At 46.0% G+C, this 25,734-nt stretch overlaps 1 protein-coding gene across 1 annotated transcript in view; it reads left to right on the top strand.

Annotated features, from left to right (window-relative positions):
* GALNT16 (polypeptide N-acetylgalactosaminyltransferase 16) overlaps positions 1–25,734 on the top strand; it is an 80,025-nt gene that overhangs the window by 26,132 nt on the left and 28,159 nt on the right. The window contains 2 exon segments of the mRNA XM_086613352.1: positions 16,603–16,778; positions 20,367–20,465. Coding sequence (XP_086469478.1) covers positions 16,603–16,778; positions 20,367–20,465 — 275 coding nt within the window.

The raw sequence follows: 25,734 nt of genomic DNA, 5'->3' as shown, positions 1-25,734 counted from the left end.
CCCAGGGCAATTACAGAGGTGTGGGGGACCCTGTTATATCGTGGAGGCTGATGTTAGGAGAGAAGAAGAGCTGTCCTGAGAATGCCTGGCTTTGATGAGGAGAAAAAGACCTCAAAATGCTGCCTCCTAAAAGAGGTCTTGTTTCTCTGTAGCCCTGCTTGGGCAATGATCCTGAAAGGATCCTGGCACAGTGTGCATGTGAAAAGGAAGCTGCCTCTTGTAATGCAAGGACTTCTCTGGCTTGCTGCTGCTCCAGCTTCCCTTGGGACCCAGTCACAGGCTGATTCTTCCTGACTACCATTTCTGGCTTAAAATTAGCTGAAGCTACTCAGTGTGATGAGATGTCACTGGGGACTTGGTCTGGATGCTTTTGGCATACCACTTCTTTCTGTTCTACTTTGCAAGTGATTGCAGGGAGGCAGAGGAAAAACTCCAGGGAGCTCAGTCTCCTGCGTCAGGGCACATGTTGGCATGTAATTATAGAATCATAGAATCATAGAATCGTTAGGGCTGGAAGGGACCTTCAAAGGTCATCTAGTCCAACCCCCCTGCAAGGAACAGGGATATCTCCAACTAGATCAGGTTGTTCAGGGCCTCATCCAACCGGGCCTTGAACGTCTCCAGGGATGGAGCATCCACCACCTCTCTGGGCAACCTGTTCCAGTGTTCTACAACTCTCATGGTAAAAAATTTTTTCCTAATATCCAACCTGAATCTACCTCCCTCTATTTTAAAACCATTACCCCTTGTCCTATCACAACTGGCCCTCCTGAACAGCCTCTCCCCATCTTTCTTGTAGGCCCCCTTGAGGTACTGGAAGACCGCTATAAGGTCACCCCAGAGCCTCCTCTTCTGCAGGCTGAACAGCCCCAACTCTTTCAGCCTGTCCTCATAGGAAAGGTGCTCCAGCCCTCTTATCATCTTCGTGGCCCTCCTCTGGACCCTCTCCAACTGGTCCAATTATGTGCAGTCATGCCAATTAACACTTGTAGTGGACATGCATGGTAGAACTAGCTTAACGCTGACAATTGTAATTCGGGATTGCCCTCTGTCCCAAGTGCTCAACTCTGCAACCTTAAATATGTCTTTTAATATTGGTCTGGGGAGGAAGGAGCAAGGGAGAGAGCTATATGAAGTAATATATATATATATATGTACTGACAGACAGTGAAGTGCCCTTCATCTAAGGTAGATAAAGTCCTGAAGGATGTGCTCCTGTAGAATTTTGGTACATCTCTCATCACTGGCTTCAGAGAGCCAGAGCAACTCGTAGTGGAAGGTGTTCCTGCTCATGGCAGGGGAGTTGGAACTAGACGATCTTTAAGGACCCTTCCAACCCAAACCATTTTATATTGCTTAAACATCTATTGATTAGGGGGAAAGACTGAAAAATGCTGTTCTGGCAATTTGCTGAATCCTGAGCAGTGCATGTTGTTCGTTGGGCATGAGAGCTGCCGTGTGTGCTCTGGCTCATGCCCTGCAGCTGCAGAGATCTCCCTGACAGCTGCCTTTGTGCTCATCAAAAATCTTTGAACTGTTAAACCACTTTATTCAGCAGGAGGTGCGTCTCTGCTAAAGAATATTGTTCTTTATTGATGCTGGGTGTGTTGCTGGTCAGACCACCTTCAGCAGTGGCAGATACAGACTGCCTGAAATAAATAGACCATGTGGGTGAATACACTGCCTAGTTGATGTTGACCCTAGTCCTGCCATGTTCAGGCTCGTTATTTAGAATACTTGCTACACCCAGCCAGCTCCAGTAAGAAATGCTTATTCCAGACTGTGCAATGCAGAGTTAGAAGTTAATTCCTCTTTCACATTCACCTTTTGTCATTTAAGGATAGGCCTCCCGCATCTTACTTGAAGACCAGGTTCTGTACTTGAAGACCAGGTTCGAGAATATCTGAGGAACTTGAAGGTGCACAAGTCCATGGGACCTGATGAGATCCATCCGCGGGTCCTGAAGGAACTGGCGGATGAAGTTGCCAAGCCACTGGCTATTGTATTTGAGAAGTCGTGGCGGTCTGGCGAGGTCCCCGATGACTGGAAGAGAGGGAACATAACCCCCATTTTTAAAAAGGGGAACAAGGAGGACCCGGGCAACTACAGACCGGTCAGCCTCACCTCTGTGCCTGGCAAGGTCATGGAGCAGATTCTCCTGGGAACCATGCTAAGGCACATGGAGAGCAAGGAGGTGGTGGGTGACAGCCAACATGGCTTCACCAAAGGCAGATCGTGCCTGACCAACTTGGTGGCCTTTTACGATGGGGTGACAGCATCGGTGGACAAGGGTCGACCAATGGATGTCATCTACCTGGACTTGTGCAAAGCTTTTGACACTGTCCCGCACGACATTCTTCTCTCTAAATTAGAGAGTCATGGGTTTGATGGATGGACCACTCGGTGAATAAGGAATTGGCTCAATGGCCGCACTCAGAGAGTAGTGGTCAACGGCTCAATGTCCAAGTGGAGACCGGTCACGAGTGGCGTCCCTCAGGGGTCCGTGTTGGGCCCGGCCCTCTTCAACATCTTTGTCGGTGACGTGGACAGTGGCATGGAGTGCACCCTCAGCAAGTTCGCCGATGACACCAAGCTGTGTGGTGCCGTCGACACGCTGGAAGGGAGGGATGCCATCCAGAGGGACCTTGACAGGCTGGAGAGGTGGGGCCCGTACCAACCTCATGAAGTTTAACCAGGCCAAATGCAAGGTCCTACATCTGGGTCGTGGCAATCCCAGGCATAAATACAGACTGGGTGGTGATTGGATCGAGAGCAGCCCTGAGGAGAAGGACTTGGGAGTACTGGTGGACGAGAAGCTCAATATGAGCCGGCAATGTGCTCTTGCGGCCCAGAAGGCCAACCGCGTCCTGGGCTGCATCAAGAGGAGCGTGGCCAGGCAGGTCGAAGGAGGTGATTCTCCCCCTCTACTCTGCCCTCGTGAGACCTCACTTGGAGTACTGCGTCCAGTTCTGGAGTCCCCAACATAAGAAGGACATGGACCAGTTGGAGAGGGTCCAGAGGAGGGCCACGAAGATGATAAGAGGGCTGGAGCACCTTTCCTATGAGGACAGGCTGAAAGAGTTGGGGCTGTTCAGCCTGGAGAAGAGGAGGCTCCGGGGTGACCTTATAGCAGTCTTCCAGTACCTCAAGGGGGCCTACAGGAAAGATGGGGAGAGGCTGTTCAGGAGGGCCCGTTATGATAGGACAAGGGGTAATGGTTTTAAAATAGAGGGAGGTAGGTTCAGGTTGGATATTAGGAAAAAATTTTTACTATGAGAGTGGTAGAACACTGGAACAGGTTGCCCAGAGAGGTGGTGGATGCTCCATCCCTGGAGACGTTCAAGGCCAGGTTGGACAAGGCCCTGAGCAACCTGATCTAGTTGGAGATATCCCTGTTCCTTGCAGGGGGGTTGGACTAGATGACCTTTGAAGGTCCCTTCCAGCCCTAACCATTCTATGATTCTATGATTCTATGATCTTTTTCCTTGTCTAACAGTTCTTTCCAGCTTTTCTGTGGTTGGTTTTCTGGTTGTTTCTTTTTTTTTTTTTTCAAGTTTATTTTGTGATATCTTTGGTGCTATCTGTCCCCACGCTTGCAACCACAGCTCTACTTTTGGTTTTATGGTTTGTGTGTGGTTTTTTTTTTTTTCAAACCTACTTTGAACAAACCTGTCAGCACATTTCCTTTGTTCGTGTTTGTTCATCTCCATGCTCCTTCTGAAGCCAGAAAATACTAAAACCCAACAAGAGCAAGCCAGAAATGTGAAGAATGTCTCAATATCTTTTTCTATTTGGGAGAAAATTAATTGCATTACAGAATCCATGTCTCTAACAAGCTGTATGGCATTAACCTTTACCTTGCCACTGCAACCTCTAGCTAGAAATTTATACATTATTGTCTTCTGGGTAATGAAGGCTATCTAACAACATATTACTTAGAATGTTTCTAAATACAAGCCGTTTTCTAGGGCAAATAAAGATTTGGAAGAAGGGGAAGTTCAGTGTATTAATCAGTTTGATTTTTATAGTAGATTGTAGTAAGATCATGAGTGTGAATGACTGAAAGGTATAGGAAAAATGGGGCCTCAATGAGCACTCAGTGTGTGTTTGTTCCTCTCCGCTTATATTTTTATTGTGGCTGAAATCCTGTCCTGCTGATGTCACTGGGAATTTTGCCACTGGATTTCACTAGTAATTTACAGCAGGCTAGATTTTTACATTGTGTTCTTCTGAACATAAACAATGCCTCTGTGCTTCACGATGCTCTCTGTGGAGAGGAGCAAGCAGACCTCACCGAGCAGACCTCATCCTCTTGAGCAACCCTGTAGTTTTCGTGGAGCTGTGACAGGACTGATGTATCTAGGCTCTATTTTTCATTCATATTTAGGAAGGGTGCTGAAGGCCCAGGTGAGATTCTTTGGCCATTACAGCACCGGTGGCTTTTTGGAGCTGTCCTCTCTCTTTGGTGAAATGAATCTACATGGTGAAAAGTGCAGCTGCCTGGCGCTCCGAGGCAGTGGGAGGTAGCGAGGCTGTTACACTGCCTGAAGACATCAATGGACATCACACAGTCCTACTGGTTATATGTCATGCTTTGGAAGAGGAGAGTTTAAAAAAAGCATCCAATGCTCTAGTGGAAGGTGTCCCTGCTTATGTCAGGGGAGTTGGAACTAGATGATCTTTAAGGTCCCTTCCAGCCCAAACCATTCTATGATCTTGAGAAGGGAAAACTGTCTTCCTTGACAGCATTGGTTATACTCGCACAACACTCCTCTGGGAAACAAAAGGTCAAGGTCCCAGCCCCAGCCATCAGAAACAGACACTCACATTTTGTTATGACCCAGGCATGAACTTTTAGTTTGAAACCTTGCTCATGGCGTGGAAACTGCTGAGCTGGTGGCTGGGTTGTGAGGCAGGCAGCCGTGATGGGGGCTGGCTGGCAGGAGTGCGGTCTGCGTGGTGTGAGGAAAGTGGGACCGGACTGCAGGGCTCTGGGAGCTTTCTGAAACTGAGATTTGGGCTAAAACTCACTAGTTGAATATGTGGAGAAAAAGTCATATATATGTTTCAATGCATGAACTCAAAACCAGCAGCTCCCAAAAGCTGCCTGATCAGACCTATGGTTTAGCCTGTCCAAAAACCAGCTGTAGCTCAAGGTTTCGGTAGCGGTGTTTTTGCTCACCACAAACATTCAGACATTACTTGATTTGAAAATCAAGTTTTGTGTCCTTTATCTTCACCTTCTGGGTTTGAATTTCTAGGTATCCACCTTTTCTCTTCTGCAACTACGAAGGCAAAAAATGATCCTTTCAAAAGAAAGCTGTGACTTCTCCTAACAGTATAACCAAGGACTTGCATCTTTACGAGACGATCTTACAATACGCGACTTGCAACAGAACTGTGAGCACTGTGTTTGCGGAGGCAGATGATGGCTGCCCTTTGTATTGGATGAGGATTGACAGAGTAATGGATTTTATGGATCCTTGATGGTCATCACAATAATTTACTTTATCTTGCTGCAGTTTGCACGTGCAGAATGAGACAAGTGGCTGTGGGAGGGACCGTGGCACTTTGTGCGTGGGCAGAACTATGTTTTCAGGAGCAGTGGTTTTGGACATGCCTGTCCTGAGTGTATTTTTGTGATGCCCCGCTTTGACGGTTCTGCTCTTCCTTATATGCCCAGCTCTTTCCTATTTGACAGTGATTAAACAGCAGAGCAGAGAAGCTGTTGAGGAGGTCGCTATTAATAACGTGATTGAAGTCTAGAATGACAGAGGCCTGCATTAGCGTAACACAGGGGTTTTCGTACTTGATGGCATATCATTGCATGATTCTTCATTGGTATGCACCGTCCTTGATTAAATTTGCTATTGGGGAAGTGAATTAATGCCTTTGCAAATGTAGGCCCAAGCAGGAGCAGAGCATGGCTCTGAGGGTCTTGTCAGTTCAAATTGATTGCTGAGTGCTGGAATTGGAGGCAGTGCAGTAGCTGAAAAATTAATCAATTAAAATGGAATATTGTTTGGCTCCTAAACAAAATGCCAACAGCCTGATATTCTCAAACCTTCATTGACAAATAGACAATGAGTTTTTCCTCTATTAGAAGACTTCATGTTGCATGCCGCAGGGCTGAATGCATGACAGAAAACATACCTGAGTGAACAAGGTCTTGTGCAGAAGAACTCATTTTTGTAATAAATTGCAGATGCATATGCACTATCACCTTTGTCACTATAGAAAGAGTACCAGTCCAGGCCCTGGGGATAGACCTCATGGCTTCGAACCTCTGAAGTACAAGTCTGCATTGTGGGATGAAGGTAGTTCTTGAGCTTCTCTAGGAAACCAGGTCATGATTCAAGGTGACATAAGGAGTTATGTCGCTCTGTTAACCACCAGTTTTCTGGTGTTAACCAGTTTAGAGACAAGTTGCATTTTAATATTGGGCCTGGCTAACTCCCAACCAACAGGTCCTGCCAAGAGCTTTTCTGTGTGATGTTCAAAAGCTAACGTGAGGAAGAGCTGCGTGGAGCATCATGGTAAATTACTTGACTTGTCAAGGTTGTGTCTTACCCAGGTGTTAATCTGGGGAGATAAACTCCGTGTAGGCTCCAGGGCTGTGGGCCATCTTCCAGGAGCAGCATGGTACCCCAGCCGGCACAAAGGCAGGACTGTGACTCCCTGAGGCCAGTCTGTCACCTGGTTTGGTCTGCAGGATATGCCATACTTTCCGCTTGCGTGGTGCAGCTATCTGTGAGAGGCTGTAACAGCATCTATCTGGTAATTGATTTAACATGAGAGGAGAGAGTTGGTGCGAAATTGGAAACTGTTCAAAATCATGACCATTGAGCAAGACCTGCTAACAAAAACATGTTAGGGAAAGGTCTTTCCTTGCTGGAAGATGGGAAAGAAATTGCCACCTCCTGCAGTGGGGCTGGGTTTGTCCCTGGTAGGGGTGTAAAAATGTCTCCTTGTCCTCCTGGCTCAATTGTGCCTGTGCACAGTATTTCTGCAGTGTCAATGCTGGCTTGTTGCAAAACCTCACTATTTTATACTTAATCTTTTAATCTCTGTTTAGAGCTCTGACTCTGAGGACGAATGATTAAGAAGGTACTTCAACTTCTGTTCTCGTGCCTTAGCAAAAAGCCCTTACAGTGTGATCTTGAAGGCAAAGAAAATGAGCCTCAAGCTTAATATAATTAATGTTTAATACTTCGGGTGAGCAGTGGCAGCTCCTTAGTGCTAGCTGTCCTCTGCTCATCTCTTAGGTAACTAGTTCACTGCTGACTACATTAGCAGCTTATGAGGTCTCAAGTTGCTTTCTTGAAACTTCTCTGTGAAAATATCTGTGGTGGCATCTGTCACTCTAGACGGTTGTGATTCACTGGGAGGAAAGGCTGAGTGTAGGTCAGTTGGGTTCAAAGGTTATAGATCAGTACATCAGCACAGGAGGCACGTGCAGACAGCGTAGGTGGGGGACTGGGCATAGAGGGACACAATTTATGTGACTGATACATTTAATGAAGACCTAGCCCACCCTCATTTGAACTGTTTTATTGGCTTCATAGGTGCTACCAGGTAATCATGAGGGCATCATCCGTCTTGATACAGAATGCTATCTGTCAGTCTGTCATGATACAGATGCTGTAATCAGGGTTCAGGTAATGTCTAAATGGCCACTGAGCATCTGACACTTAGAAGACAAGTAACAGAACATTATGCCTTTTTCTTCTTAGTTTTAGTAATTCAAAATCACTTGGAAACCAGGGACATTCTTTACATATTTAAATGTCTATAAAGGCCAGGATATTTTTCCAGAAGAAAAGTGCAGCTTCCTATAGTGTCTTTTTTGTTGCTCTGAAGGACCCTCAAAACACACTTTTACAAACCACATGTGTATAACCTTAGCCAGAGCAGTACTCCTATGTACAGTAAGTAACCAAGATGGCTCTTGCTAAGGAGGTTTGCGATACTAAACAGATGTCTGAATGCAGACAGCTTCATGTCCATGTGACCGTCATTCCTCTGTACGAAACCTTCATTCCTAGAGGCATTATGTCCCCAGCTACCCATTGGTATCTTTTCTGACAATGCTGCTGTTTTGGTGGGATTGCCAGCATGAACTGCCTAGGCCCTTAGGTATTCAAAGAGTGTGCTGTCATGTCTATCTTCTCTCTGACACCAGATGTTGTGATGGTATTTACGGATAGAGAGAGGTATGCTTGGCAAACAAGTGCTGTTTCAGGGAAAAACAACCCCACAGATCTCACACTCCTCTCTTATGCTCCTTCTCCGTAATTTTGAAGATCATTCCCTCACTGTTTTTCAGGGTTTTCTCCACATTGTTTTTGTCCTGGAGAGAAATACAAAAGCATAAAGGTTTCTATCAGCAATAACGGCAGTGTCATGTCACAAGAAAATTTGCCAAATAGGGAAAAAATGGCTTTACTCCAGGAATGAGATGAAGATCAAATGAACATAGAAGCCAGATGTTTGTATGTCTGGACATGTGGATGTTTATACAAAATCAATATATGTGTATGTCATAAATATATTAAAACCAAAAATTGTAATAATATTTTCAATTTTGCCTAATGGACATCTGTGTGCATTAGGCTTCAAACTGGGGGAAGAAATAGGCCTTGGCAACTGCTTCACCTCATCTGGGGTCTGGTTTTCCACAGTTCTGAGCAGGCTCATTTCCTCAGAGTTGTTTGGAAGAGACTGCCCTCGAGCATCAATCTTTGAAGCCCTTTTGGATTCCACTGCTTTGCTTTATTCAACACTCCTAAAAACAAAAGACTAGAAGGATGCCCCAGGGCATCATGTCCTCTTCCTCCAGTTATGGGCAGTCTCTTCCTGCCTCTGGGCAGCTGGGCCAGAAGACTTTGCAGGATCCAGCCCTTGCTAACTGCCCAAGGTCTATTCAAGACTACATAGCTGGGTCGAAGATGAACATACTTATAGAAGTCATCTCCTGCTGTATGTCTGTATATGCTCTATCTGTCTTGGCCAGCAATAGAGCTTGATAACTGATAGTGTACTGCACCTGTCACATGTGAAGTTGTATAGTAAATTCCAGCTTCTCCAGTGTACCACTCTACGATGAAATATACATCAGAAACTGTACTCAGAGGGGAATCCAAGTAGGCATGATTTATGTGTGGACTGCTATCTACATGAGGGTGGAGAGGGTTTAATTCATGCTGAAGCCAGCCACTGCATGTGCAAGTGACTTGTTTGCATGCATTACAATGCTGAGCTCACATACCCGCATGGTAGTGAGTGCTCCGCACTCTGTAGGGCTGCTGTCTGCGAAATGAATGAGAGTGTGCTGGCGCGCGTGCACTGTGTGTTACTTTTGGCTGCCCTCCAATTGTCGACCCATGCTGCTTTGCATACCTTTGGGGCTGGGCAAGTGATGCAGATGTGCTTCCTTGAAGTCACCCCTCCTTCTGTAGACAAGGACATGCAGGATCAGGATGAAATATCACAAAAAGGGTGTTTCTCCACAGGGTCACTAAAGAGATGGCTGAGTAGGATCATTAGGCAGAGGCCTCACGGCTGCCTCAGAAGCAAGGTTGTGAGTTCTTAGACATGAAAGCAAGGAGTTGGGACCGTGGTAGGATAGATGTCACCTATCCGTATGCTGAGAAGTGGGATGAGGGGTAGGGGTGTGTTAAGCTATCAAAGAACCACCACTTGTGACAGAGGTAGTAACTGAATTACTCTTGGGGTTTTTTTTGCTGCTCTCCCTGTAAACTTCCCCCACACTATTTCCTCTCTTGTGTTGCCTACTTTCTTCCCCAAAACTGCCCCAAAAGACTGGCTTGTCAAATCATGGCAGTCCACTTGAAAGGTAGTGGCTAAGCCTTGTCTATCAACACACTATTGTGACCTGTAAGTCAGCAACATCCTGTTTCTAAACTCTTTGCACTAACAACTCATGTCTGCTTGTGACAGATATCATAGGAGAGTGTGATGTTCACTCATCCAGGCTGTAGGCAATAACATGGAAACACTGTGCCATTTTCTGTGTCTCTTGGAGGAGGCCGTGAAAGTAGCATCCAAAAATTAATGGGTGTGGGGAGAACATTGCTGTGGAAACCAACACAGAAAAAATAGTTGCTTCTTCTTTCTTGCCTTATACAGGATTTCCACCTTTTCAGGCCAGATGCTTGAGGATGCTTCTTTGTCAACAGCTCTATGTCTGGCAAAACTATGAGGGAAGAAGAGAAGAACAAAATAGAAAATGTTTGGTGGAATCCCATGACGTCCTAGTCATAAGGCAGGGATGGATAGAAAGGATTTCTCATGGCTAAACCAGAAGAGAGCAGAGATGCAGTCTGGCAAAGCATTGCCTCTGCATGCACAGAAGGCAATAAATGCCAGGAGACAGTGGAAAAGAATAGGGAGGTGGAGAGGCACTTTGGACAAGCAGCAGTAGTGCTGGAAAGCAAGCCTCAGCAGACTTTCCCTGCTCCTCACTTCCACCATCCCTTGGTGACTACAACTCTGTCACAAGGCCTGGAGAAGCCTGTGAGCTGGCAACCATGGCCCTTTCTCAGAGGGCATTGAAAATAGCCTCTGCTGGGGTCCCACCACTGGTCTTTCCAAGCCCAATTTGGGACTGGCAGCAGGCCTCAAGATTGTCCAGTGTCGATGACAGTAGAAAATCTATTGTGACCAATAAGCTAGTGTGGGAGCTGATCCATTCAAGTCGCTTTACTGCTTCCACTGTGTTACTCCAGTTTGTGCAAACTACAAACAAAACATTCGAATCGGTCTCTGAGCTCTTCTGTCAGCACTTGCACTTCTCGAAGAACAAGGATGGTTCTATTTAACTGTGGTAATTTTTATTAACATTTCATAACAGAAGTTCCATAAGAGCATAGTTCCTAAACCACATTTAAAATGATTTACACAGTTAAACAAAGCATGAATAAAATAGGCCCTGTGCTGTCAGGCACAGCCTTTGCTCTTAAAGTATTTTGAGCAATTTTTCAGAGAAGTATACTAACTATTTCATGAGACGTAACAAGAGCCATGTGCACACTGGGATTCCTAAACCCAACTGGAAATGCAACACACCCTCTAAAACACAAGCTTTGGCAACAGGCATTCAAGAGACGGTATCTTGCAGGTTCAGCCCATCAAGAGTAACTTGCTCCCTGGGCAAGCAGGATCTCCTGGGAATTTCTTGGGAGTTGCTGCAGTTCTCAGTCCTGCCCTATCCATGCTCTGTGCCATTCATAGCACATCCATGTGCCAGCATATGGGTCACAGAGCTGAGCAGCACCTGTCTCTATAGCACCCCAAGCACTGCTGTGCTCCCCAGCATCTGATTGCTAGTGGTGGGGCTTGTGCTGTCCTATCCTCTCTGAGACTTGTCTTCAGGTCACTGGGACAGCGTATGGAGCAGTGGAGTGAGCCCATGAAGAAAAATGTCACTTGTGTGGGCCCCAGCAGCTCCACTGTGGTTTACCGGGGTGACTCAGCCCTGGCCTCTGAGGGAAGAGGATTTGCTCCGCCAGCAAGGTTGTATCTCAACCCAACGGGTTGAAGCTGGCATTAAACCATTTTGAGGGGAGACCTGCTGAGGAGAGTTGGACCTGCAGGGCTGGTGGGAGGGAGGAGCTGGCAGAGTTGGAGATCATGGCAATGGCAGCATGTGAGGCTGCGGCAGCAGGATAAATCAAAGGGAGACCTTAAGAGGGAGGAAGGTTTGGTGAGGTTGTGTCCATATTCATCAGTTAGATCTTCCTGATCAGTTAGTTCTTCCAGGAAAAGACACTTACTGGGACAGCTTGTAATTGATGCTTTTCTGTCCTCAGATTTGACAGAGCTGACACAATCATGAAAAGAGCTTGAAACAAAAGAGAAGCATGGCAGCCCCCTGCTCCATTTGTTGTACTAGAGCTAAACACTTGCAAGAAATATATGCAAAAGCTGCAATACGTCCTGTCATATAAAACTGCTGTTGGACTAACTTCACAGTAATTGTAAAATGATTAATTGCACTTACCTTTGAGAATTTTCTATACCTTACTCTAGTTGAATAATGATTCCTCATGACCCTTGGAGAATGGTTATCCTTTTTGAATTTGGCCAAGACTGCGGGTACAAAAAATTATCTTGAGACCCTGAAGTGCCCAGCTGCTCTGATTTTAGTGGCTGTTTGCACGATGTTGGAGCTGGCATGCCTGTTTCTGGTGGCAAACTGTGACAATGCATGGAGGTGAGTGGCACTGTCTGTGCTGTAGTCTTGCTATTTTGCAAGTGATTAGGCCTAGAGGATATCTCTGTGCTAGTCGAGAAATGAGCCTCTCAGGTTTTCAATAGATGTGCATGCCATTAATTCCTTTCCCTTAATCCCTTGCTTACAAAGTTAATTTCACTACTTTAATAGTTTCTGATCTCTTAAACCATGTCAAAATACAAATAAGAACGTGCTTTCAACAGCAGAAGAGCAACTCAGTCCACTCTGTCACTGAAGGGAAAGGTGTATGTGAAAATGGTGTATGTGGAAAGGTGTATGTGGTGAAATGAGATTAGAAGGTTTACAGTATTTCCTGAAGTTCTGGTACGTGAATTGTGTTGGAGGTCTCAGCAATGTTTGGGACAACCTTAATTGTGCAAACTGCTTTGCTAAACCCCAGTCTAGACACTCACATTTCCAGTGCCTATCATCTTTATTTCTGCTTTCATCTAGCAATTTTTTTGCCTATCACAGAGCATCAGTCAGAAGGAACTGGGCTCTTCTGCTCCCGTAAGTCCCACTTGTTGTTCCAGCCTCAAGCATGGGGATACAGGGTGTGTAGCTACACAGAGAGCTTACAGGTATGAACTGTCCTGTTGTGGTAAAGTCTTATTCTGCACTCAGCTGTACATACTGTGCCTTTAATATACCCAAAGCTCATATTTGCTTATATTGCCTTTTTCCTGAAGTGAGAGCTGTTAATGTGAAGGGAGAGGAAACTGAGAGTGGATGTCAGTCTGCCCTCCTCAGAGGGTTTGGCAGGGGACTGACTACTATTTCATAGAGAACCTGTGCTGCTACTGTCAAGTGTGTTTTCAATTAACAGTGAAAAAATGTCCTGTAGTCAAACATCTATATTCTAGGAAAAGAATCTGATAAAGCGAGTCAGTCCTTAAAGATAAGCTTTATATTCGCTTTGCCAGGCTTATTCGTAGCTGTCTGGCTTCACTCAGGTTTGAGTTTGCTCTCTTCTCTTTATTGGGCTTTGCCATCGTGCACTTTCTAGTGAGCTGTAATATCTAGGGCTTTTCTGAGGAGCTACTACCTGCTGTTTGTATTAGTGCAAACCTGATGAACGCAGAGGTCTATGGAGCCTTATTGAATTGTATTTATTGTTTTCAGACTTCTTTTCCCCATTTGTTGAGATAATTTTGCATTCTAATCCTGTTCCCCAATACGTCTGACACTTTGCTGGATTTCCTATGGATTCAGTAAGCGTACTCTGTCTCAATATCCAAGGTGCTTATGAAATACTGAATAAGCGCTGGATCCAGAACAAACCCATAAGACCTGCACTCACGGTAGCCTCTCTTCTCTGACAGTGAACAGCTGTAATTCTGCTCTGACAGTGGCTTTCCAACCAGTTTCACCCATTCTGCATTAGTTTCATCTAGACTGTTATTTCTCTAGCTTGCTAATGACAAGGTCTTACCAGACTCTATCAAAACCTTACCAAAGTCAGGATGTATCTATCTACAGCTTCTCCACACACTTAAGACTGATTACTCCATCACAGGAGAAAATTAGGTTGGTCTGACATGATGCGATCTTGACAAATCTCACTTGGGTCCGATTTATTACCTTGTTATCTTCTTGGTGCTCACAGATGAGTGTTTGATTACTTGTTGATTACCTGTTGATTAGCTGTCTGTCTGGAAGCTGAAGCTCAGCCTTCTGAGCTATTGTCCCCCGAATCCTCCCTTTTCCCTCCTTGAAGAGAGCACGAAAATATACTGGCAGGGATAAAAACGAGAAATGTTCTTAACTGACAGTTAATTCCCAGTGCTTTTACCACTTTTTAAATTTTATGTCTGAGTAATGTGAGTAAGGTGGGCCCACAGCCTGGCCCATCCCCACAGAGGTGCCCAATGCCCGGGGCTGGAGCTGCTCTGGTGCCCCCCAGCTGTCCCGCTCCTGGCCGAAGGGTGGGACAGGCCCTGGCTGCCAGGTGCTGCCCTGACCCCGCCATGGGGAACCCTCACCCATGCCCTGACAAAATGGCTCCGAAGGCTTGTTGCTGCTTCCAGCTTTTTGCACAGCGTTCATGGCAATATAAACCAAAACCAGCTGTTGTTTTTCCAGGGCTCGGGGAGACAGAGATAAGTAGTAAAGGGCAGACGAGTGACTGCAAAATATTTAAAGGCGCGTGATAAGCCAGGCTTTCGCTACAAATCAGTGTTGTTTTCTAGGGCAAGAGGAAAAAAGAGAAATGGAAGCTAAGCTTGACAAAACACCTAGTATGAATTAAAGGAGGAAACCGTTTCAATGTCTAGAGGTACTAAGGTAATTATTTTCCTCCTCGTACTGAAAATACAATTTCAAGACAGAGCGTGGGCAGCAGGCTGTGAAGCCAGTGGTACAGATAGCTGAGCCGCTGCCCTGACCCAGCGACGTGCCTGGCCGGTGCTACGGGGGAAGACAGCATCCCTCGCTGAGAGGCAGCAGGACAGGGCAGCACACTCGCTGCCCAGAGGGGCGGAACGCAGGGAGGGTATTTGCCAGAGCGCACCTACGCGAGTCCTGCGCCAGGGTAAATCCCTGTGCAGCAGCTCGGTTGTGCAGGGGTTGAATGAGCTTCTTTGTGTTGAAAATAGTGAGTCTTTTTTTTTTTTTTCCTTATGAAAAGACATTTCCCTCATTCTTGTATGGTAAGAAAGGGAAATCTGTGCATCAGGCTGACCTTGACTGTATTAGGCATAATTTTATGGGCCTTCTTCAATTTTTTTCTCACTTCATTCATATTCTCTCCAAATTGAATAGTCCTAACCGTAATTTCCCTCCATCCTGCAGTAGCTTCCTTCCAGAGACGGGTTTGACAAAACTTGCACTCTGGCCACGGCTGCTGAGCTGTCACTGATTTTGTGTAACAGCATTCACGATGGTTTCAGTTTTCTCTGTCGCATTTGCAGTGCACTCAATTTGCTGTATTTCCCATCTCGGCGGACCGAGCATGGCGTTTCATTGAGCTGTCCACGGGGATGCTCAGATCCGTAACCTGGGTAGTCACGGTTCATTTGAAATCCATCAGTGTGCATGAGTAGTTCACTTTGTTTCTTCTAATATTCATTACGTTGCACTTTTCTATGCGGAATTTCATTTGCCACCGTCTTACCCAACTGTCTGGTTCTCTCAGGGTTGTCTGCACTGCAGGGTAGCCCTTCTCAGAGTAAGGTGCAGAGACATTTGTTCTTCTAAGTGCTCTCCTGCTTCAGGAATTTGCTGTTGTGCTGGGTCTCTTGAGTTGTTTCCCAACCCACTAAGATGGCTCAACCAAAACGCTGTGCGATATTGAGGACCAGTCCCTGGTCTCTTGCCCTCTAAAACTCCTAAAAGGAGCTTTGCAGCAGAGGAAGAAACGTGATCAAGCCTAGTTTTAGAGGATATCCAAACTGTTTTACATGGAAGGATCTCAAGTTATGGGGCTTGTCCAAGTTCTTTGGATGAGATGTGGATGTGCCAGAATCTGCCTTTTCCAGCAGTTTTAGGGAGCTCTAGCACTCCTTCGTACAAGGCTGGAGCATTTTATGGCTTCGTCATGATTTGGTCTATGAAACAGCTACCGTAGACAATTTGTTAAACTACTTTTATTGTATAAATAAAATTTTACAGTTTCTAGGTTGTTTCCAACCAAAATCTCGTCTCCGAGAGTTCAGCACAGGCTAGGACTGTGCCCGTCCTCCTTCCCAGTGGCCATAGTGAATGTCAGATGCTGGCATTGCACTCACTGACTCTGTGGCCTAGGAAAGCTAGAGGAAAATTAGGAGAAGAGAGGGTTGGTCCAGGTGTTTTAGCTCTTGCGTGGGACTGGTAACAGTCACATGCAGTTTCCAGCTTTATCATGGACCTCTGTGAGACTGGGCAAAGCTGGACAAGGTACGACAGTGAATGTGTTCTATCAACTACCTCTGTGTTTGTATGCAATAGTGATTGCTGAAGGACTGAAACTGTTCTTCCTCAAAATACTGTGTTTCAGCCACAGTGGCTGAAGGCTGCTCTGAAACACCTGAAAGGGTTTTGTTTCCAAGTGCCTGCAGTCTCGCATGTTCTGCGTTCACAAATGCTAAAGGGAACTTGGCTCTGCCTGTGCTATCAGGGAAGCAACTATCATCTCAAGCTTAGTTGGTAAAGATAGCGAGGCCTACAATTTTGCTCGGAGAAAGCAATTGTAACACCACATCTGTGAGGGATTCCTGCTTTCCTTTCCAAGCTCTTGCCTGTCCTGCCTTTCCCCATACCTGAGCCACTTCCAGATGTGTGGCGAACGGCGTGCCTTACCGTATATGTGTCTGAGCTTAAACCTGTGTCTAAACATGAGTCAGCTGCTCTGATACTTGTCTCTGCTCTAGATGACAAGGGCTCCGCAAGGAGAGAAGAACAGCCGGAAGGGTTTTGATGAAAAGGCTTACTTGTCCTCAAAGCTGCTGAAGGCCGGAGAAGACCCCTACCGCCAGCATGCTTTTAATCAGCTGGAGAGCGACAAACTCAGCAGTGATCGGCCCATTCGGGACACCAGGCACTACAGGTACCCTGCAGCCCTTCCTCCAAGCCACAGCTGCTGCTTGGTGTGGGAAGCCTGCTGCCCTCCTGTGTTGTTCTGCAATGTTGACAAAGGATGTTTTCATTTCACCAGGGCTGGTCCATTACTTCACTGTGTTTCATGGTTAATAAGAGTCATAGAATGGTTAGAGTTGGAAGGGACCTCAAAGATCATCTAGTTCCAACCCCCCTACCATGGGCAGGGAAACCCTCCACTACACCAGGTTGCCCAAAGCCTCATCCAACCTGACCTTGAACACTTCCAGGGATGGGGCATCCACAACTTCTCTGGGCAACCTGTTCCAGTGCCTCACCACCCTCTGAGTGAAAAATTTCTTCCTTATATCTAATCTAAATCTCCCCTCTTTCAGTTTAAAGCCATTGCTCCTTGTCCTATCACTACATGCCCTTGTAAAAAGTCCCTCTCCAGCTTTCCTGTAGGCCTCCTTTAAGTACTGGAAAACTGCTATAAGATCACCCTGGAGCCTTCTTCTCCAGGCTGAACAACCCCAACTCTCTCAGCCTGTCTTCATAGCAGAGGTGCTCCAGCCCCCGGATCATCTTCTTGGCCCTCCTCTGGACCCGCTCCAGCAGCTCCATGTCCTTCTTGTGCTGGGGACTCCAGAGCTGAACACAGTATTCCAGGTGGGGTCTCAGGAGAGCAGAGTAGAGGGGCAGAGTCACCTCCCTCAACCTGCTGGCCACGCTCCTTTTGATGCAGCCCAGGATACGGTTGGCTTTCTGGGCTGCCAGTGCACATTGCCAATCTGGGAAGGTCTCAAATACTCAGAGACCTCTGACTAATTTGGCCCCAACTTGTTGCGTTTTCAGCACCTCTTCTGCCAGGTCCATGCACCGTCTTGTTATTTCAGCTTTGGGTTTCAGCACAGCCCCTCCATTGCAGTTCAAATTGCTCATCTGGCAGCTGTTTTTTGCACAAGTCCCCTCACACTCATGGCTTCTCTCAGTGACCCTCTGTCCTGGCTGCAAGGTAAGCCTTTGTTGCAGCCTCGCTTTGCTCTGGTATTCCTCACCTGCTGTGCCCTCCTGGCTGTCTGAAGCTGGTTTGGGGCTTGCTTTCCAGTCTGAACGTTACGGTTTGGATGAATGCTGCTGGGGTGGGGATGAAACTAACTAGTGAATACAGTGAATATTTCATTGCTTGCAAAGTGCTCATTGTTCTGTCCTTATTGTGCTGACTAAAGTCATCCTTAAATTGCTTATAGTGCTCAGGTGATTATTTTGTACTTTCTAGAGTACAAAAAGATAATGCTGTACCTTGAAAACTGTAGGTTTGCTAGTGATAGGGTAGTGTAAAACGGCCTACTTCAGTGGAGAAAAACAGAAGCAAACTAACCATGTCTGAAATGCCCGTCTATCTGGGCTGGAACCTAGACCCTACCTAGGGTTGTAAAGCAACACCTCACAGCTGCTGGGAACAGGAAACCAGGCATCTGACTTGATTGAAACTGTGAAAGGGATGTCAGCAGACATGGAGCTTTGTGAGCCTGCCAGCACTGACAGCCATCAGGGTGCTTTGTGACTGTGAGCAGTTGGGACCTTCATTGTGAGATGGAACTCTTGTGCTCCTGCTCCCCAGCATAGTACTCAGGACTGGCTTCCTAGAGACTCGGAGGCAGCAGTGCCATGTCCTGTGTTAGCGACAAGTCTCACTGCCATGCAGAATTGCCATTTTCTGTTAATCTGCTTTCATGTTCTGGCCTAAAACCAGCTCACTTCAAAGGTGAATCATTGTTTATTTTGATCTGTGGTAGCATGCAGAGCATGCTTTTTGTGAAATGCCTCATCTGTGCACTTCAATCTGAAGACCAACATATATGTGATTCCCTGGAAATTGATGCCCATTTCAGCCTCAGCTTTGCAACGGTTCTCTTCAGCAATTGGGAGTCCAAAGCAGTGTACAGTCAGAGCAGATAAACCTATTTCCATGTGCCTCTCCTTTGCAGGAGAAGCAGTTTGGGGATGAGGGAGTTGTTTTTTAATACCTTGTCTTGTAGCATTATTGGGATGGTTGCTGGGATGGCAATTTAGGATGAGGACTTATTTCAGCTGGTACAAATTAGATGTGGTTTGAGGGAAGCCCATCCTTCTGTCACATATGCACCTGGCTCTCTGTTTAAGGAATGAGGGATCAATAGGTCACTAATATGTCGCTTTTTCTTCAGGCACTCAAGCAGAGCTTGGGCATACTTGGCTCCACATCCTACAAGCTCTCTCTGACCTAGCACGTGGCTATTTTTTTGATCCAAAGCAAAGAGATGGCCAACTTTCAAGCACAAACTTTATCCTTGTCCTGTGTGATGCTGTAATAGTGTTGAGATCTTGGGAAGACTTCCCCAAATAACACATACACCAATCTCTTCTGCTTTTCCACTTCCTGATGCCTTAATGCATTTTATATGCATTATATGATGGAGTTATTTTGAAGCAATAGTAAATGTGGTATGTCTCCTGTCTGGTCTCAGGTTTTCCACTTTAGTCTTTATCAAGGCTTCTTTATATGTTTGAAAATTGCTGTAAGAAGCTGCTATTCCCTTAATAAAATATTGCAGTGAAAAAGTCATAATCTGGTAGGACTGAATGTGATGATAAAACCAGTAACAGTTTAGTAATAGCCATAAAATAATACTAAGTAAATATGGGAGTATAAGTAGCAGCTATAAGAATGGAATTGTATTCCCTCCCAGGATGGATTCAGTCTATGAATGGTGTTGAGTCGTTAAAAACACTAGGCCATAATTTCAGGTGTGGGTTCTTCATTGGGCAGGGAATTAGTGCAGACTGACTGCTGGAAGTTAAGAAGGTGGACGATCTGGAGGTGCAGATCAGCCCAAATCTGCCATTCCTAATATCTGCCAGAATTGGATCCAGGATTCACATCTGTGAGTTGTTCTCCTCCAAGTATCCTTGTTCTCCACAGGGTGTGTGCGGCCCTGGTGCAAGCTGATCCTGAGTTAATTCTTGGTTCTGAGTATGAGAATGAATGTATGTACATTACATTAGAAGGTCAGATAAGAAGATGGATGGAATTGCTTTTCATTGGCACCTGAGGTATTAGTGTTGAACCTCAGCAACTCCCCAAAGCAGATCACAGTACTACATAGTGTCTTCCCTTTCTGGAAAGCCCAATGCCCAAAGAATTTGAAATGCTTCATATAGTGATGCCTGGGTGTACCAGCTCCATGCATCCTTAGCATGTATATGTCCTGTGCATGAATAAACAAGATTTTACTTGAGTCACAAGGGAATCCAGGGAGTGGAGTCCACAATGTTGAACCCTTGATCCCCATGAAACCCACATGCTCTCCTCAGCACGTAGCATCAAACGTTAGTTATCACAGCCTCAAAACTTTGCCTTTGAGCAGGCATGATTCTTTTGAAGTTCTGCCAACCTTGGTGCAGGGGCTGCTGAGGTCTCCCTTACTGCAGCTCAACTGTGCTGTTTCTGATTTTCGTGTATTATTCTCTTCTACTTTAGAAATTCTAGGTATGTTGCTGCAGTGGCTGCTGCTGGGCAATGTTTGGCTTACACTTCTGCTCTCCCATGTTGCAGGTGTACTTCTGTACGCTATGACACAGACTTGCCAGCTACCAGCCTCATCATCACCTTCCACAACGAGGCGCGCTCCACCCTGCTCCGCACGGTAAAGAGGTGAGTTCAGCGAGGGGTGCTGGGCTCACGTGATGGTGCCTGGAAGAGTACTGGTGAAGGGTTAGATGTTTTCCACCAGTTAGGCAAGTAGAGTGGCTGCAGTCCCAAGTGCTTGTGATCTGCGCTCGAGCTGGCCCACTAGGACAGGTCAGGGGCTTGGATTGGTGGAGTGGGCATATCTTCAAAAACAACGTAGCTGCGGTTAGCCGCTATGTAGCCCCTGTGAGGGGAATCATTAGCAACAGGGACGGGGCTGCTGGGCCTATATCCGCAGGTGGGAACAGTCTGTATGAGCCTGGTTTGGAAGAGTGAAGAGAGACCAAAGGGGATGTTGTGTGTTGCTAGATGCAAACGAGGGAAGGGGCTTGGGAGGGACTGTCTTCCATAAACGGGAATAAGCAGCCAGCCCCCTGCTAGGGCATGAGTTACAGGAGCTGGGGCTGTCTCAGTGAGGGCAGGGGGCACGGCTCACAAGTCTTTCGAACAGAAGGTGGTCAACTCAAAGTCTCATAGAGACCGAGCCCCTGCAATCTGAGCAGGTGCTCAGAGTCACTTGCTGGTAAACAGTTGCTGAACCTGAGGGCCCTGGGGTTTTGCACACAGACCCTGCTGAACCTGCAGGACACTTGCTATCTTGTTCCAGTGTCTCCTCGTATCTGAGTATCAGCAGTGGCCAATCTAACCAAGTAAATGGGTGACATGGGGCCTGTCAGAGTCCCCAAGTAGACGGGAGCATGCAATTATGCAATTATCTGTACCACAAAGCAACGTTCCATCTGCTCCTTCCCTTCCCCATCACCCCCACAGAACCCAGGGAGGCTCTTTTCCTTTTAGTTTTTACACAAAAAAAATGCCCCCTGCCCTCTTTAACTTAGCAAGTCATTTCTCAAAGGGTCTCTGAAGCCTGCAAGCAGGTCCAGGAACAGCCTGTGGAGGCCAAAGGAAGAGTGAATTGTCCAGTTAGAAGGTTCAGCTGATGGTATCACTAACAGGAATGCATTATTCATCATCACCACTTCTTCCCCTGTCAGATCCTGTGGCCTTAGAGAAATGTACTTTGTGAATAAATAACAGGCTTTTGAAGTTGACCTCACGGTTAGAAGGCTGGGTTTCTATCTGCCAGGTTTGGTGCTGCTGTTTTTTTGGAGACCTGTATATATTGCATTAACACATTTTGCCTTTTTACCTCTATCATTTCCTTTTCATTTGAACCATAAAATGAGTTCTACGGCGCCACTGTTCAGAAAATGAGAGACTTGTTTGGAACTACGGTGCTGCTAGGGCAACGGGAGGAGATTTCTGCCGATTACATCATAGGTCAGACAATAAATGGTTAGGTGCTCAGAAACCATGGTAGTGGAATCCTTAAGGAAATCTCAGGGCAGCCAATCAAATAGCCAAATGCCATGATAGTTAAAATGAAAAGAACATGACATTCAGAGCATCAGTAATGCATAGAGAGAAAAATTGATATCCAGATCCTATGGAGGTGATGTGTACTAATGAACAGATGAGTGTTGCTGATGCATTAAAAGGCCAGGGTTGCTCAAAGCAAGGGCAACTAGAGTAAGTTGCTCAGGGCTTTGCCTAGTCAGTTTTTAGTATCATCAAGGATGGAGATTCTGCAACCTCTCTGAGCATTCTTTTCTAAAGGCTAAACAACCCCAGCTGTTTCAACCTCATCTCATACATCTGATGCTTCAGTTCCTTAATTATCTTAGTGGTTCTCTCTTCCTGCTTCAGCATGTCCCCCTTTTCTTGTTCTGGAAAGCCCAGAACTGGACACAGCACTCAAGCTGTGGTATTACCAGGCTCTCAGATGTGGTCTCCTGCAACACAGTTTCCCTAACAAAGACCTTGAAAAATGGATGACCCATCTGTTCAAACTGGTCCCTGCACTCCTGCTGCCACTGTGTGAGGGAGTGGCTGCACTCGGCTGTGAATGGTGAGTTGGATGGCATTTCCTCTCAAACCTCTGGCTACAGCTGGAGCCTTCATTGCCAGATGGTTTACAGCCAGTGCATGTGATTGATTTACTCCTTGCTTACATCAAATGTCAGAAGTGTCCATGATTTATCCCTGTCTGATGAGGGATCCCGAAGGCTGAATTCCTCTTGAGCTCTACAGTATTTGCAGTGTCACCCAAGTGAGCGTTGGCTAGCAGCCCTGTCTTTGAGGCACAGGAGTTTTGACAACCATACACTGAGGTGAAGGCTCAGGTCGTGGCAGTACCATTGCAACCATGGGGCTGAGTCCCACTTGCAGGTTGACACTGATGTTGTAGAGGGTGTTGAAGATTTCACATGCTCTTCAAGGCTTCTTCTGTAACTGGAGAGTCCTGTCTTTCAGCAAAACACATCCGAATGTGCCAGGCTGAGTTACTGCTGTGAGTATAATTGTCACTCAATTCGCTTACGCAGTCAGTGCACCAAATGCTATGTAATTTTTACTTCGGGATAAGTCAAGTATCAAAGGAACCGGACTCTTCTGTTCTGTTTGGCTTGTGACCTTGCTGTGAGTCTGCAGAGGACCACAGTGATATTAAGCAACAGGAGGCATAAAATTGCACTGCCTGCTTACCTGCTGACTAGTCAGGCCTGCAGCTTGTCATTATTTCTATATCGATAAAAGCCTTCTTAAGCCAGATAGAGCACCATTATTTAGGTAATTATAATTAACCATTTGAGATGCATCTGGTGAAAGTTAAGTATGATTTGACTGTTATTATGGGCCTTTCCTCAAGGTTAGTTATCGTAATTATACTATGAGGATGCTATGAGAGAAGTGGGGGTGGAAGAGGACAACTGATGGAAATGAGCAGAATTTTCTATGGCTGAAGACTTTTTTAGAGGCCCAGTCTTTAGATTTAGGGTAGAATGTGTACTACCAGTGAAGTTTTCGTACCTGAGATCTTTGCAAACCTAGATGGTGAGTGTCTAAATTTGGGCACTCAAAAATAGCTGTAAAACTTTAGGAAATTCTAGGACAAAATATATAAAAAGGGTACCAGAATGGAAGAAATATTAAATGAAGACTAGGGGGAGCTTAAATGTGCTCCTCTGAGCTAGATACTGTCTTACTGTGTTATTCTGACAGCTATGCAAAGTAACTCAGCTGAGTGGCAATGCTGGTACCAAAAGGTCTCGGGAAGTGACCCAGAGATGAGACTCCTGCATTATAGTTTATTTCAGGGTGATCTAAACGTGGCAGCTGTAGGGGCCAGATCCTGATCTGTGGACCCTTCTTGCTAACCACACCTGCATGTGTGCACACATGGACTTGCACAAGCACCCAGACAGCTCAGCAGTTGCCAGGCTCTCCCTGCTGCCCTTGGGATTTCTGCTGCCAGGTGGATGCACTGGGAGCGATGTGGTGTTGTTGCCACTTGAGGGTGAGAGAAATGTTTGCGTAAGAGGGAGAGGGGGAAGTAGAGGAGTGACTGTGGGAAGGAATAATGTCTTCCCTCTGGCATCCTGTCACTTGTCCCTCCTGGTCCCCAGAGCCAGCGTGGACTGCATGCCTGCCTGCTGCTGTGGGCTCCAGCCATTTTCCTCCTCTGCCTCAGGTAAAGGCAACAGGCAGCTGGACCTGCTACTCAACCTGCAAGCTGCCGGGGGACCAGGCCAGCACACCAATAGGCCATGCTGCCCCAAATCCTACTGATCCCATGCAGGGAGTCCTTCAGATAAATTTTGTTCGTTCGTTTTCAGTGTAGAGGGGGACAATTGGTTTTAAAATATCCAGCAAGAGACTAAGAAGAGGAAGTAGGGAGAAAAAGAAAAAGGAAATGAGCTATCCACCAGAAACTGTGAACATGCCAGTTCAAATGGCTTGTTGCTGGTGTCCTCAGTCCTGCAGGAGATGTGTCAGTCAAGAGCTGCTTGCCTGTATGATACCTCTTCCTCAGCTGTCACTCTCAAACGAGTTACTTGCTTGGCATCCTGTTCTCTCTCAGAAGTAACTGTCACTCAAAAGGCATTTTGTGTGATTGATGTCTATGCCTGATTAGTCATTAAGCGATACCATCACTTCTGCTGCAGTGACCATTCTTGCAGAAGGGAAAATCAACTGCTTTGTTGTCTTGGTTTCTTTCTGTCTCTTTATTTCTGATTTCAGTGGTTACTGTCTGTCTTTGGTGCAAATGTAAAGGTGAATAGTCAGTGGTTCGGTGCCTATGCAGAAAACCTGTATAAATTCTGATTAAAAGGATGCTGTTGTAATACTAGAGCATTTAGTATAGCAACTCATTACAATGAGAATTTAAATAATGGCAAAAAAAGGAGATTATTTTAGAGCAAAGGAAAAAAAGAGATGCTCCTCTGCTAACATCTGGAATAAACGAGATTATCTGTGGGCTGACGAGGGATGGACAGATCAGCAGAGGGGAGAAACTCGTTGGCAATGCTTATGTGTCATGTGACAGAGTAAGGGCACTGATACTGAAAGAAGGAAGCTGTGAGAAAAGACAAAGGAGGTAGGGAAACCATGAGTTGAGGGGAGAACAGTCTGTGTTTCTGCTGTAAGAGGCAATTGTCGTTTGGATTTTGGAGTCCCAATAATACATTTTGTGCCTAAAAGTAGTCGATTGTCATGCCAGTCTCTGCACCTTATTGGAGGGAAATACTAGGATTACTGTGTTCCTTGTTAAAAAGACAGACAAGACAAAGTGCAAAGAAGATTAAGTACCTTTCCTAGGGATCCACAGCAAATCATTGCAGAGCTGAGAGCAAAATTTGGCATTGAACAATGAGCTGTGAACTCCTCAAGGAGTGTTTTCTCTCTACTGGGGAACCAGTGGACAGCTGGGGAAGAGGGAACAAAATGTTTGCTTTTTTTTTCCCCAGTTATGTTGAGTTAGAAGACCTGAAATTTGTGGAGAAAATGTGAGTGTTACTAATAGTCAGGCTAGTGGGAGATGGTGTAGAATACCATTTACAGCCATTATACTGCAGGATGCAGCCTGTCTGGATTGGTGATGTTTTGCATTGAGTTTGCACAGACAAGAATTTCAGCGCAGGACAAGCTTGTCTGTAAAATATGCAGATGATGGCTATGCTGGGAGAAGCTGCACTTATAAATGCAAAGAGGAACATCCCCCACCTCCCACCCCACCATGCTAGAAGATCCAGAGAGGTATAAACCAAGAGAAGTAAATGAGATTCAGCTTTGAAAAATGCAAGCTCAGTCATCTAGGGACATATAAGCTCAAAACACAAATACTCTGAGAGACATATGAAGCAGCATAAATCTGAAATAGAGTGGGATGTGA

The sequence above is a fragment of the Tauraco erythrolophus genome, chromosome 6 (genome assembly GCF_009769465.1).
Source record: "Tauraco erythrolophus isolate bTauEry1 chromosome 6, bTauEry1.pri, whole genome shotgun sequence".
In the NCBI taxonomy this organism is placed as follows: domain Eukaryota; kingdom Metazoa; phylum Chordata; class Aves; order Musophagiformes; family Musophagidae; genus Tauraco; species Tauraco erythrolophus.
Note: the sequence above shows the minus strand (reverse complement) of the source record. Positions and strands in the feature narration are given on the sequence as shown.